Raw genomic sequence first — 15,262 nt, 5'->3', positions numbered from 1 at the left:
AAGTTAGGAGAAGCATACACACAACTATATGAAAACTGCAGTTGCAACCTAATTGCTGCTTTTGAAACTACTTTCCCCTGCATGTTCTTACAAGTGGAAATGCAGTAGTAATAAAGGAGTGGAAAGCAGTTAGACTGAGTAGCTAGGGGTAGCATATGGTACTTCAGTTTTGCAGAGAGAGGAATGGGGGGACATGTCAACTTAATAAAACCATCTTCCACACCACCTTCACAGTTTCTCTCCCCCCCCCCCAAAAAAAAAGGGTTGTAAAGCAGCAAACCATACCATACCTGGGAGCAAGTCTGTCTTTTTGCTTATCTTACTTTGGAAAGTACTATGCACATTGACAGTGCAATGCAAATAATTAAAGAACTTTTCATCCTATTCATATATGGTCTTCTGCATGCACTAAAAGTAGAATATAGGATAAGTAGTCAGAGGATTTTGAATATTTTCAGCTTTATAAGAGTCTTTTTGTTCCTTACACTAATCATTTTTGTCAGGCTATGTCTCAGGCTATGTATGGTCTGAAGGCACATGAGCCAGCACCCCTGCTGAAGCTGGGTCAGGTCTGGTCAGTGCTTGGATGGGAGACTGCGTGGGAACCATATGTAAGCCACGTTGGGTTTCTGTCATGACAAGAAAGGCAGGGTATAAATGTAATAATCAATCTGTTCATACTGTTAATAATAATAATGAGGGATATACAGTGTTTTTATATACTTATAGTGACCATTTTTTCCAAAGTAATATAATGGCATGACAGTTATTAATTATTCTAAGCCATACGGAATCAAAATGAGAAACTGAGAGGTCTCCCACTTCACAAAGTCTGTCCATCTGGAACAGAAGGTGTTGTACTTTTAAATTATTACATGTTTTCGTATAGAAAAACAAAGCATAAACTCTTCCACCACAACATGTGGACTGATGTTTGAAACTTACAAATATAAAGGATTATGTATCCCAGATACATGGCCATATACAGATTAAAATTGTTTTATCTAAATGCTTAAACCTGGGATAGGCTTATCTAGTCACCCATTTATTTATTTATATTATTTATTGTATTTCTATACCGCTCCATAGCCGAAGCTTTCTGGGCAGTTTACAGTACCTAAAAACACATATACAAATTTAAAACACATCTTTTAAAAACAATTTAGACACAAACATTTAAAAACAATATAATCTGCTTGTACTGTTGACTGGTATTAAATGTGACTGGGCACAGATTGCCGTTTAGGTCAGGATTTGGAAGATTTAGCACAAACATTAATTATGTATCCTGTCCTTTGCTAAACAATGTTTTGTAATAAAGGGTTCATGTTAATGTGGCTGTCTGTTTGGGGACGGGGAACTAATGTTTTGTGTTGCTAAATAAAATACATTGTTCATATTAATAAGTAGAAAGAAAATGTCCACATCTGTTGAATTAGAAACACATCAGTTCTGGGCATACTTTTCTCTCTGTATGCACAGGAAAAGAATAGATTGAATGGCTTGTGTCCAGCTGACATCAGTACAGTGCCACTTGATAGCAACAGAGAACAAATTTGCCCAATAGCAGCCTATTATTAAGTGCAGTAATGTCTGTTTTTAAACCAGGAATGTTTGAACTGGAGACAGAAACAGGAAACATGCAGTTGGCACACTTTCATTTCTTTCAAGACTTGCTTCCAGGCAAATCAGTCAGTTATTTGTATGCTCCAACCCTTTTAATTTTTAATCTAATTTTCTATTTGAAAAGCACCATGTTGTTACTGCATAATCTGGTTCAGAGATCATACTGCATGCTACATTCTACATTGGATACTATTTCTATATATATAAGCTGAACTGTCTCCTGGTTTTGTGAATTGGACAATTACAAAACTTGTGTAATTTTTTTTAAAAGTTCAAACATATCTACTGTAAAGTACTGAAGAGAATGTACGACTGTTGAAGCTGAACGAGTTCCCTGAAATTTAATATCTTTATTAAATATCTTTATTAGATGTTTGCAAGATTGTTTTTCCAGCAGTTGTAAACTTAGAGCCTTTTCATGAATTGCTCTATTTTGGAGGTAATTTTTCAATATATAAATGAAGCAATCTGCTTACAATACACAGCAAAATGAGCAGATGTAGTAGGCTAGTATGCTATATGAAATGCTTGCTTTTTGAAGGGTGAGATTTAGGTTTTAGCATGTGAAATTCCTGATCCTAATATTGGGTTTGGCAATGTTCATAGGAAAATATTAGATGTGCCATTCAGTAGAAAAATACTCTTGAGTTGCATAAGAAAAAATATCTCTGTAGAAGGGCTGACAAAAATGTGTGGTTTTTGAATAGCATGTACATATAACTTTTGGGGGAAAGTAACCCTATTATGTATTATTTTGCTGACTTTTGATAAACCAGGGATAATTGGGTACAGAGGTAGATTTTAATTTTATTATATTTATATCCTGTCCTTAGTTATTGATTGAAAAACTTAAGGCAGATGACGCACAGTATGCGTATGTGTTGGAATTGCTTTTTAATATGTTTTTAACCCCCCTTTTTTAAAACAATGTTTTTATCCTTTTTTTAAAGATGTCTTGAAAGCATTTTAAAAAATGTTTTTAAACATGTTGTGTTTTAATGTATTTTAAAGTCTGTTTTTATGATGTTTTGAGGTGTTTTTGGTGCTTTTGTTTGCCGCCCTGGGCTCCTGCTGGGAGGAAGGGTGGGATATAAATCAAATAATGAATGAATGAATGAATCTAAAATGCAAATGAGTCAAAGCCAGGTCAGTGGAAGGAACCTTGCTGTATCTCCCTGCTACCTCCAAAGTGTCTGACCAATAGAGGAAGGGTGCTATGGGTCATCAGGCCAATGACAAGAGCCTCGCTATATCTGCCTATCTTTCTGAAGGAATATATGTTATGATTTTTTTCTATACCAGACTAGTTTAACAAATTATTCTTTTAATACATTGTTTATCAGTCCAAGCCTTTGGATAGGGTTAGATAAATAACTGTTTAACTGGCAGATTTAGTCTGCCATCTCCCCACAGTGAGATTTTCTGGAGAACAGAGATTAGCTTTCTTAACGCAGAATGCCTTCCCTGATGTGGAATGTTTTCCCCTAAGGAGACCTACCAAAGCCCCACATTTTTGAAGTTGTTAGAGCTTTTTTTATTTGTAGACATTTCTGTGAGTTAAAGAATGCATTTTTGCTTTAACTGACTTAAAAAAAAAGTCATTCTGTAACAGGGATCGCCAGTGTGGTGGCATGGGCACACATGTGCCTGCAAAGGACTTTCCTGGTACTGTACATACAGTGTCCCCTCCTCATAGTGAAAATAGGCTTGAGAAAACAGTTCTTTTATAGCCAGTAGAATTGGTTGCAGTGTGTGTGTGGTGCCTATGACAGTTTCTCCAGTTTACAAATGTGTTCACGGGCCCAAAAAGGTTGGCTACCCCTGTTCTATAGTGTAATTTTATTATCATAGCATTGTCTTATGTCACAATTAATGTTTATTTTCCTTTTATCATTAGCAGCTTTTGAAATTTTTGTTAGGATAATTAAGCATATAAGTTCTAAGCATGTGTGACCAATGTGAGGATTTTATAAAAGGTCTGTTGAAACTGAAAACTGAGATAAAGGAGTACACTAGGCCATGTTATAGTAGTGATTCACTTTAGTTTGTATTACAGTTTGCCAGTTGACTGGTTACCAGTAGTAACATAAATAATCCTCTGGCACTTGGGATTGGCAGACCCAGAAATAAAGCACATCATCATGTGAGCTGTAGACATGGCTCTCTTCATGCAGAAATGAGAAGAAGAGCCATTTGAGAAGGCAACCTGGATATGTAATATAGCCCCACATGATCTGCACTTGTGGTTTCACTGAAAGTGATTGTTGCAGCTCTCCTTGAGCTCAGGACCCCCAGGTCCAAGACTGGGGAGGGCTGAGTAACTGCAAGTGGGACAAGTCACCCACTCAGTCATTATTTGCATGTCTGTTTTATTTCAGACCTGGTTATAATAATTTTTAAAAAACCCTAGTATATCCAGGTCATAATTAAAAAGCTAGCATATCTGCCTTTTGCAGTATACAGTTAATTACTTATAGAAGTCCTTCATTTGCTAAGGGTCTTTTTTGCAGTATAAGTATTTTCAAATAGAAAGTGTTAAATCTGTAGGACAAAGTATGAAAAGATGTTTGTATTATACTACAATTCCCTGTAAAGCTGCAGCTCTTAACCTGCTCCAAAGGGTCCGTGAACTGGGTGCAAAAAAATTTAAAAAATCCAATGCAGTAAAATAAATTGTATTTATCTATGCGGGTCCATACCTTTCATCAGATTCTCAAAGGGGTCAATGATCCTAAAAAGGTTAAGAACCACTGCTATAAAGAGTCACTAATAGACTTCATCAAAGTTAAATAACTCTTTTTTTATGTATAACTGCTACAATCATTATCAAATAATATATGTTTAAATAAAGTTTGTTTAAGCAAAACAAGAAAATAAATGACTAAAGTAGTGAATAATTCTAGTTTTGAAGATCTGATCCATGACATTGCCATTGGGTATGTTTTTCTTTTCTTTTTTTACAATAATTTTTATTCAAATTTTCATAAAACATACAAAACAAAATCATAAAACATTCAAAGACAAAAAACAAAACAAAATAAAAATGATTAAACAAAAAAGTAAAATGTTGACTTCCCATTTGTCGCAGATCAAATCAGTTATAGGTCTACAATATATAACAATCCTGTCTCTTAAATTATATTATAAAATCACTTTCCTCCAGTAGTTATCTTAATTAATCATCAAATCTCATAAACATTACTTTATTCTTTCCACAAAAAGTCAAAGAGAGGTTTCAATTCTTTAAGAAATATATCTATCAATTTTTCTCCTAATAAACATGTCGATTAATCCATCTCGTTAATAATAATAATAATCTTATTGTCATAACCATAGTCCAAATAAACATATCGATTAATCCATCTTATCAAAATCTGTTAGGTCCAATAATTTCAATAGCCATTATTCCATTATCCATATTAATTCCATCTTCCATCTTCAATAGTCCTGTTAAGTCCAGTAATTTCAGTGTCCAATCTTCCATTATCAGTATTCCATAATAATCTTGCTGTCATAACCATAGTCATATAATAAGAGTCTGATGGGAATTTCCTCTATCCCAAATATTTTCTTGCCATCAATTCTGAATAAGTTGCTGAAATATTGTTGTAAAGTCATATCTCTGTTCTTCTTTTTTACAAAATGCACTGGCTCATCTCTTGAGAGTTTTTCCATTGTCACATGGCTGCAGTTAATTCCATAGATTTTCTCTATATCAAGCTCCATCACGTCATTCCAGTCCAGAAGATTATCCAAGCCATTGATAACTTTATCTCTAATATCTTCATTAATTTCTTCAGAGATAACGTTAAATTCCAAACAGTAGATTTTATTTCTAATATCCATAAACTCCAGATCTTTTTCCAATTCCACATTTGTTCCAATCTCCAGGGCTTGTATCTTCCCTTTATTTTTTCTTTTCTCATCTCTGATCTCATTCTCCTCTCTCACAGGATCCCCTATTTCTTTAAGCTCCTGCGTCATTTTGCTCAGTTCAATTTTCAGCTCCTTACTGCCCTGTCGCAGGGTTTGTTTCGTTATCTCAATCTCATCCATTATTTTCTGAAACATAATTACTTCCAGATTCTCAGCCACTTTCTTGATTGCCATTTTTAAAACCACGAAAACAAAACAAAACAAAAATAAAGAAGAACCACTTCTTATTTCAGCAACAATTGGGTTAATATTCCAGGCTTGATGACATCACAGTATAAACAGAGCAGCCTGCCTTATCTCTCTATGTTCAAAAATACAAAACAAATTTAGTTCCCAGCATCAAAACAGTTAGTGGCGTCGTGAAGAAGCAGATTCGTCAAAATAAAATAGACCAAAAAGAGAATAGTCCCAGACAATATAATGTTCCTCGGAATAGAAATCCCTCTTCTGTTTATATCTTTAGAATGCACTTCCAGGACAGCTTTTTGCAATAGAAACAGAGATAAGCTGTTAATTTCGTGAATAACAGAGAAGAGTTATAACTCATCCAAAAGTTCTTTAAAGCTGATTAATTTGACAAATCTCTTTTTGCTGCAACAATTTAAACCAAGTAAAAAAAATAATAGAAAGAAGGGTGCTTGCCTGTTAGTCTGTTTTCTCTTTGAAGAAAAGATAAACGTATCGCATTAAACAGATAGAGCTTGTTCGGAAGTCCGTCCGGCATTGCTGGCTGGACCTTTTCTCATAAATTAATGAAATCCAGTCCTCCCAACAAAAACAGGCTTTTGAGGTTGATCTCTACGTTTCTCCCTGCCCGGGAGAAATTTCATCAGTCAAAAAAAAAATGTTCTGACTGATTTATATCTGAATAAGCTTCTTTTGAGGCGGGAGCCCGTCTCAAAAGCAGGCACAAGCGAAGTCACCCTTCCCGGAAGTCGCCATTGGGTATGTTTTTCAATCATCAGTTTTCCCATTTGTAAAATGCAATAATTGTACTAAGAGGGCAGGGGAGAATTAATCATATTTACTAATTGGATGCCAGCCATTGCATGGGCCTCTGAGGTTTTGGATCAGGCCCTGGTAATAATCTAAATATACACTATTCTTGTGGATCTTCTTACAGCTAGAAAAGAAAGAATTAAATTATATATGCAATTGTTTTAACTATTTTATATATGTACTGTCAGGCATATATTTCATAATACAGTGCCTTGCAAAAGTAATCACACCCCTAACCAATGCTCTCATACTACTGAATTACAAATGGTACATTGTAATTTCATTCTGTGTAATATTTTATTTCAAAACACTGAAACTCAAAATCAATTATTGTAAGGTGGCATTGGTTTTATGTTGGGAAATGTTTGTAAGAAACATAAAAAACTGATGAAACAGGTTGCTTCCATAAGTATTCAACACCTGTCCTGTGGAAGCTTCCAATTTACACAGAAGAAAGAAATCGCCCTATCAAGGACACAATTACCTTACCATTGGCCTCCACCTGTGAACCATTTAAGTTGTTGTCACATTGCCAGGATAAAAACCCCACTGTTGAAGGATCATTGGTCAGGCTGTGGATCTGAAGGAAAATGAAGACCAAAGAGCATTCTGCAGAAGTGAGAGATAATGTATTACAAATGCATAGATTAGGAAAAGGGTACAAATTAATGTCCAAGTGTTTGGATTTCCCAGTGAGCACAGTTGGGTCAATAATCAGGAAGTGGAAGCTGCTTCCAATCACCTAGGCACTGCCAAGAAAAAGCCGTCCCTCAAAACTCAGCATTCGAACAAGAAGGAGACTTGTGAGAGAAGCCACAGAGAGGCCAACAATCACTTGGAAGGAGCTACAGAGTTCAGTGGCTGGGAGTGGAGGAATTGTGCACCAGTCAATCATATCAAGAGCTCTGCATAACACTGGCCTGTGTGGAAGGGTAGCAAGAAAAGTTACTCAAAAAGTACCATCTGAAAGCATGTTTGGAGTTTGCCAGAAAGCATGAGACTTCCTCAGCTGCGATGTGAGAAAGGCTTTTGTGGTCAGATGAGACCAAGATAGAGCTTTTTGGCCTAAAATCAAAGCGCTATGTGTGGCGCAAACCTAACACTGCCCATGGCTCAAGACACACTATCCCTACAGTGAAGCATGGTGGTGGCAGCATCATGCTGTTGGATGCTTCTCATCAGCAGTGACTGGGCATCTTATTAAAATCGAAGGAAGAATGGATGGAGCAAAATACAGGGAAATACTGCAAGAGAACCTGCTTCAGTCCACTAAAAAACTGAAGCTTGGGAGGAAATTCCCTTTCCAGCAGGACAATGATCCCAAGCACAAGGCCAAAGCAACATTGGAGTGGCTCAAGAACAAAAAGGTGAATGTCCTACAATGGCCCAGTCAAAGTCCTGATCTCAATCCCATTGAGAATCTGTGGTGCTCTTTGAAAATTGAGGTCCACAAGCAATGTCCAACCAGCTTGAACAACCTGGAGTGAATCTGCCAAGAAGAATGGGCCAAAATCCTTCTGACACTGTGTGCAAAGCTGGTACATACCTGCCCCAAAAGACTTAAAGCTGTTATTGCAGCGAAAGTTGGCTCTACCAAATATTAATGTGTGAGGGTTGAATACTTATGCAAGCAACAAGTTTAAGTTTTTTATGTTTCTTACAAACATTTCCCAACATAAAACCAATGTCACCTACAATAATTGATTTTGAGTTTCAATGTTTCAAAATAAAATATCATATAGAACGAAATTACAATGTACTATTTGTAATTCAGTAATATGAGAGCATTGGTCAGGGATCTGATTACTTTTGCAAGGCACTGGATGTTGAATATCACTTCAGGATGTTTTATGGGAATTGATATATAAATGAAATAAATAATAAATAGGATTAAAATCACAATGAACATAGGATTCCTTATAACAATAGTTCGACTAACCCAACCCAAATTAGGTTTTCCAGGAAGATTTCACCTTTAGCACAGAAAGAAAAAGATTCTTTTTTAGTACTGAGTTTAACTGAAATTGATTTGTTTGCAGCCTAATGCTGAATAAACCAACCACGAACAAGGCTCGGAAATTAAGTGTCACAAAATTAGGGAGTTGAACCATTACATGTTTTTGTATAATTTCATTCCAAATTTAGTTCTGTTTCACCTGTAGTGGAAGTTACTCTAGGCTAGTGGCAGTTCAGGCCTGTATAGGTTTGGTAATATGAGAAAATGTAATAAGTTTATTTGCAAAGTGGAGTGAAAAAAGTTGATAGGTTTAATCTTGTTTCGTTTATCAAATTTTAACAGTCATATACTCACCTTTAGGTCAGAGATGAGAAAGGTTCTGGGTTCTCTTCCTCTAATAAGAATAAAGATAAACATAGCATTTTAACTGTGGTCATGAGAGGATTTTCACTGGCTATTTGAACTCAATTTCACAGCTTGTATTATAGACATACATGCCAGTAACTACTCAAATGCAAGATTAACAAGTTGCTTCCCAAGCCAAAGAGGTGTGTGAACCTTCAGCCATGCTCCTTGTGCATCAGACAGATCTTCTATCTTTTTTATACTTTTATGTTCAACAGATTTTCAAAGTGGACACTGAGTTCTCTTCCAGATCAGGAAAGATAAAGGTTCTATGCTATTTTTGGGTTCATGATTCTATTTGGTTTGATTACTTGCCCACAACAAACAATTTGCTTTTTTTTCCTGGTTAACAGTAAATACAGAGATTGCTCCTCTTTTGATGAGCCAGTTGCTGTGACTGGATTACTGGAGGCTTTGCTATAGTTCAGAGCTGTGGTTACTCGTTAATGAAGTAACTTGTTTGGCAGCCCAAAGAGGGGACTGTTCTCACTGAAATGGTAACCCTGTGTCTAGAATGAACCACTTTTGATTGCGGGTGGAAATGAACACATGGCAATCTTCCGTGTACAAAAACATTTCCTGCATGTAGAAAACTATAATGCAGGGGAAAGGCTAGGCTAAAACGCTTCATTCTGTCATCTAGTATATACGTGGAGAAATTTTTGTACATGGAGCATTCAGTCACTTGGTAGGCTAAAGTGGCACAGGCAAGGTGCCTAGGTAAGAACTAGGCCAGATTTTCAAGAGGTTGGTGACTGTGAGTTAGGTCCACGCCTGTCCCATCACACTATCCTGTACCATTTTTACCTTTTATATTGTTTACCTTGCTATTGTGCAGGCCTAGTATGGGAGGAGGTTGGTGACTGTGAGTTAGGTCCACGCCTGTCCCATCACACTATCCTGTACCATTTTTACCTTTTATATTGTTTACCTTGCTATTGTGCAGGCCTAGTATGGGAGGAGGTGCGTCACTGAAACTAGATACAGTATTGCTGGTGCCTCATTTTGTCTTGTCCTGCAGAGTGGTCGCAATGTGCATCCTCTATCCTGAGAATTTAAAACAATTTTCTTTGTTCACAGATTTAGTACTTCATTAAAGGAAAGACTTCAGAAATGGATACAAAAAGGTCACATTGGCATACTAACATGCTGAAGTTGCTGATACTTCTGACAGGTTTTGTAAGTAAACAACAGTACTTCTTGATGTGTGATGTGAATTTATGTTCAAGTGCAGCCTCTTGCATTTTGAATAACTAAGTTAACTAACTTGAATAGAAATTTTGTGGCTCAAAGATAATTGTTGTACGCTATGAGCTTTGTATTATTGTATCCCATTGTAGCAGCAGAATTTCTGCTTGCCTGTGGACCTGCTGTGGTATGAATTCATGATATTGGATATATTTTTTCTTAGTAATCTATGGTAATTGCTAAATAGGTGCCCAGGACTATCTTCCCTAACCACTGGCCATTCTGATTGGGGCAACGGTCTCAAACACCTGAAGGGCACCAGGTTGGGAAGGCTGTATTAGATAGATACTCTGCTGATAAATCAAAGCAGTTCCAAGCTTAGCCAAGAGGCAATTCATATAGACTTGTGTCATTTGTGAAAGTGGTTTTGTTACAAGACATTTTGTTTAGGGATTGCAAACCTCTAGTTCTCACTTCCAGGAAATACAAAACCTAGAAATCACTACCCACCTTCTTGAAAAATGGCATTGAAGTAATCTTGAAAATTATGTACTTATCCCACTAGCATGCATGGGACTTAAGCACACAAGTAAGAATTCAAACCATGTTGATTTTAAACGGGAGAGGGGTGTGTGTGTGTGTGAGGCTGTAATCATAAATGGATTTATTTGAGAGCCTCAGTGAATACAGTGGGACTTATTTCTGAGTAAATGTCTATTTTTTAAATTTCAAATACTACAATGTAGCATATTAGTTTTGTTATAGTGTTTTTTAAAGATGCTTTGCCATTTTGGTAGATGTAATTTGTTGATTGGATAGAATTTTGAAATTTGTATACTTCAAAAACATTGTTGTTGTTGTAAAAAGAAACCCTGCATGTGCCTAAGAGATGAAAACATACTTGATTGGGAGAGGGGAGGGATTACATTTCTATCAATAAGATTTACTTCCAGGTAAACATTTTTAAAATCAGAATGAACTGTATTTTAAGGTATCACAGAGACATATTACCTATTTGATGTTGCTTCTAAACAAATTTAATTATCTAAGATAAACCTAACTATTCAGTTACATGTCTTGAAGTTAAAATGGATGTTTGAATGTTGTATCTTACTTTTTGGAGATTTATCCTGACCTCCTGATCTGTACTGCTGGAAGGGATTAGGATAAGGCAGAGGTAATCCTCCACCAGAAGGGAGGGCTGTATTACTGCAGAGGCCACCGAAGCACATAGTGAGGTGGGAAGCTATTGCCAGTGGTCCTCCTGCTGACTGTAGCCTGCAGCAGATCCCAAATGGAGTGTTTCAGGGCAGGGCACCATGGCTTTGGATCCCGAGAGGGCCTCCTGGACCTCCCCCTGCTCCTAGCAAGGTGTTAGGATGGCTGTACCTAGCTGCAGCCCTATATGTATGTACTTGGGATTAAGTGCTTTTGAATATAGTGGGAGACTTCTGAGTAAGCATGCATGGGATTATACTGTTAGAAACAGATTAACTGAAGCATCTTTAATTAATTTTTTATTTTTAGACAGATACTGTAATTTGTGAAACAGGAGACTGTAGAGAGCAAGAGTTCAGAGATCATGATGGAAACTGTATGCTGTGCAAACAGTGTGGACCTGGAATGGAACTGTCTAGGGTATGTATGTGAACATTCTCTAAATCATTCATTTGATTTTATTCTATGTTTTGCAATTATTGTCATTACTTGAGTATTGAGTCACTGTTGGTGGTGAAACAGCACTTAGAAATGCAAAGTAAGTGTTTTGTAAAGATAATTAGATTTCCAGTCTTTGGAAAATAAGAAGTGTCCTTCTGGATCAGACCAAAGGCCCATCTAGTCCAACATCCTCTTCCCAGTAGGGAAGAGTAGCCAACCAGATGCCTATGGACAGTCCACAAGCAGGACACGTGCACAATAGCACTCTCATATTTGTTGTTGTGTTGTTATGTGCCTTCAAGTCAGTTATGACTTATAGCATCTCTATGAATCAGCGACCTCCAATTCTCTCACATTTAGCAACTAGTATTTACAGCAACTGATATTCAGTGTTGCTCACGGGCAAAGCCATTTTATACAGTTATGTGGATATTCCATTTAAGGCAAATTCCTTCCTTTAAAAAAGTAAAAAGGGGGGTTCTTATATTCTTAGCTATCTTCACCTCTAAAGAAAAAATAATGAACTGAAGCTTTGTGGTTTGAAAAGATTTGCTCAAAAAATCCATAAGCTTAAAAGTTGGCAGGGCATTTTAGTCTTAAAGAACAATGCACCCTTTCTTCTCCATGCCACCACTTTTAGTTAAAATGCACAGATTTTCATAGCATTCGAGTGTCATAACTGCATTTAATAATTCTTCCGTGTGCTTTTTGACACATGGAAGAGCAGTAAGTATATTCCATGCTACATACTGGCTGTGTTTGAATGTAAAGCTAAGTAATGGTTTGTTTAGCCTGATTGCAACGTATTTGAACATCCAAACCCACCTGAGGCAATTGGTTTTTTAACAGCAAACCAAGTATTGAAAACATGATTTATTGCTGACGTACAAATTATTTAAAATCTATAGTTTGGGGTTGCATCCAAACCCAGCAGCTTTCCTTAACCATGGTTGGTTTGCCTGCCCTGCCAAATATGCTCACCAAACTACAAAGACATGAGAAGAATGACTGGATAAAGCAACCACTCAAAAGGCAAAGTGGCTCTGACAGGCATTTTTCCAGAAGAGGCCTATTCCTAACTCTGCCTGGCAACAGGCTCCTTTCCTTGCCCAGCTCCACTGTGACAAACCTTCCTCTTAAACCAGACACCTCACTCCATGGCTGCTGTGGAAGGAGAGAGGAAATGTAAAGGGGATTGTTCTTCTATTTAAGGGGACTGTTCTTTTATCTTAGTGATATATATGCAAGGCTGCATGTCAAAGCACCAATTAACTGGTATCTTTCTTGATTCTACCCTCAGTTTTTGCAAAGTTCAGCAAACAAACATATCCACTAAGCTGCAGACTGGTTATAAATGTAATTTTTTATCCTAAGGAACCTAGATACTGCATTAGGATTGTCCAATGAAGAACACTGAACAAGAAGAATGTTTGCTTTAAAGCTGAAGTGGCAGTATTGAAGTTGTTTTATAGTATTTATTGGCAGTACAGCATATTGTTTTAAGATCGCTTTGTACATCAAAGAGGACAAATAGTCCAAAAAGCTGGAAATACAAAAGGGGAAGACTCCTCCACAGAATCACAGTGGGTGGCAATACCAGGCTAAAATAGTAACTTAGGACTGGGGACATGCTCTCACCCCGACCAAAATCCCAAAGTGAGGTTGAGATGGAGAATGAAATCAAGGAAGCATCCACAGGAGGAAATGCTTTATAATGAGTGTCCAATTACCTTCACATAACAGGGTAACTGTATGTTTTGGTCATGACAAAGAGGTAGAATGTCTAGATATCCTACATGCCTATTCCCGAGAACAGTTGGTCATGGAACTGACTAGAGGGAAGGAGACCCTAAACTTAATAATGATAATGGTGTGAAGTATGTGTGTTGTTGAATCAATTAGGAACAAAGTGCACAATTGCCAAGAAGGTCCAGCACAGTCATATTCTACTTCAAAAAAGGAAACTTCTCAGTAAAAGGGAAGTAGAAAGGGAAGCTCAAGAGAATGATTGGGGGTATTCAAACTACAATAATAGAAGCTCAGCTAGAATGTATACCGCAGATCGGGAAAGATAGAATGTTTAAAATGGTTTAAAATTGTGTTTTACATTGTTTTTAAAAGATGTGTTTTTAAATGTGTATATTTGTTTTTAATGTTTTTCATTATTGTAAACCGCCCAGAGAGCTTCAGCTATGGGGCGGTATATATATACAATAAATAAATAAATAAAATAAATAAAGATGATGGCAGCATGGTTAACAAGTAGAATCAAGAAAGCTATTAGAGGCAAAAAGAAGAAAAATAGAAGTCTAGTTCAAAGAGGAGAACGAAAAGGAACACAAACTTTGGCAAAAGAAATGAAAGTCTATAATAAGGGACACACACACACGCCCCCCAAAAAGCTTTCAAGGAGCACATCACTAAAAACATCAAGGCTAGCAACAAAAAATTCTTTAAACACATTAGAAGAAGGAAACTGGGTCACAGCTGGACCTTTGGACAAGGTGTGCTAAAGGAAGATAAGGAGATTGCTGAGAAGTTAAATGAATCTCTGCATCTGTCTTTATTGTGGAAGGTATAGGGCAGATCCCTGTCCCTAAACTTTCTCAGTTAATACCTAAATTCTTTTAGCAAAAACGTTTCCCATAGAAGTCAGTGTGTACCAAGAGTTCTTGGCAGAACCTGAGGAGATATTGGGGTGGTGACTCAGATTAGATTTACTTAACATTGTCTAACCATCTTTTGTGAAAGCCTCTCCCTTAGCTAACTGCTTCTTTTCATCTTTTATCTTTGACTAGATGGTAAATATTAGCTGTTCAGTTCCTGACACATCAGAGCAATGTTAGTAATTAAAATGTTACCTGCTGAATTTGATCTTAGTCCAGCAATCTATGATACTTAGATCTCCAGAAGTGGAGTCCTCTCATTTTTTAAAATATCACTCCCTCTACAGTGAACTTGGGTGATCAAGTGCCTACAAGTTTGAAAGCAAAACCAGGCCACCCAAAAACAAAGTAGTGGATATGCATTCACTACTTCAAACCCACAGGCCATGATGAAACTCAGAATTGTATCTTTCTGCTCTCCCTTCTTCAGAACAGGTGATTATTGGTGTTTCACCTCTCCCTCCAATCTCTACCTTGCCTAATTTCTAAATCTTGCAATTTTTCTACCATTGCATTTATCCAAACCCAGTCATGGTTGGCTTTCACTGTAGCCCGCCTGGTTCCCTAGTGGTCACCACACTGCATATATGGTAAGCTCTTCTCCTATTGTTATTGCTATAATAGAAAACGTTATGAGCTATTGGTCAGGGAAACATGGGTTGACTGTATTAGCTTGTAACTAACAACCATTGTGCTGTTCTGTAACCTTTGCTTCAAGCTGCAAAGTCGTTTCATTCATTACTTTTTCTGTTAATATATAGCTGCCATTTCTCTAAATAAATATTTTACCCACATTTGGCTTGGCATCTGCTGGCTCTTGCTAATT

At 36.9% G+C, this 15,262-nt stretch overlaps 1 protein-coding gene across 4 annotated transcripts in view; it reads left to right on the top strand.

Moving 5' to 3' along the window:
- TNFRSF19 (TNF receptor superfamily member 19) overlaps positions 1–15,262 on the top strand; it is a 66,673-nt gene that overhangs the window by 14,338 nt on the left and 37,073 nt on the right. For all 4 annotated transcript variants that reach the window (XM_061629586.1, XM_061629588.1, XM_061629585.1 and 1 more), the window contains exons 2-3: positions 10,004–10,102; positions 11,639–11,749. In XM_061629586.1, coding sequence (XP_061485570.1) covers positions 10,037–10,102; positions 11,639–11,749 — 177 coding nt within the window. In that variant the 5' untranslated portion in view covers positions 10,004–10,036. The remainder of the gene's footprint in view (positions 1–10,003; positions 10,103–11,638; positions 11,750–15,262) is intronic.

The sequence above is a fragment of the Rhineura floridana genome, chromosome 5 (assembly GCF_030035675.1).
Source record: "Rhineura floridana isolate rRhiFlo1 chromosome 5, rRhiFlo1.hap2, whole genome shotgun sequence".
NCBI lineage: Eukaryota > Metazoa > Chordata > Lepidosauria > Squamata > Rhineuridae > Rhineura > Rhineura floridana.
This window is presented reverse-complemented; position numbering and strand designations above follow the sequence as displayed.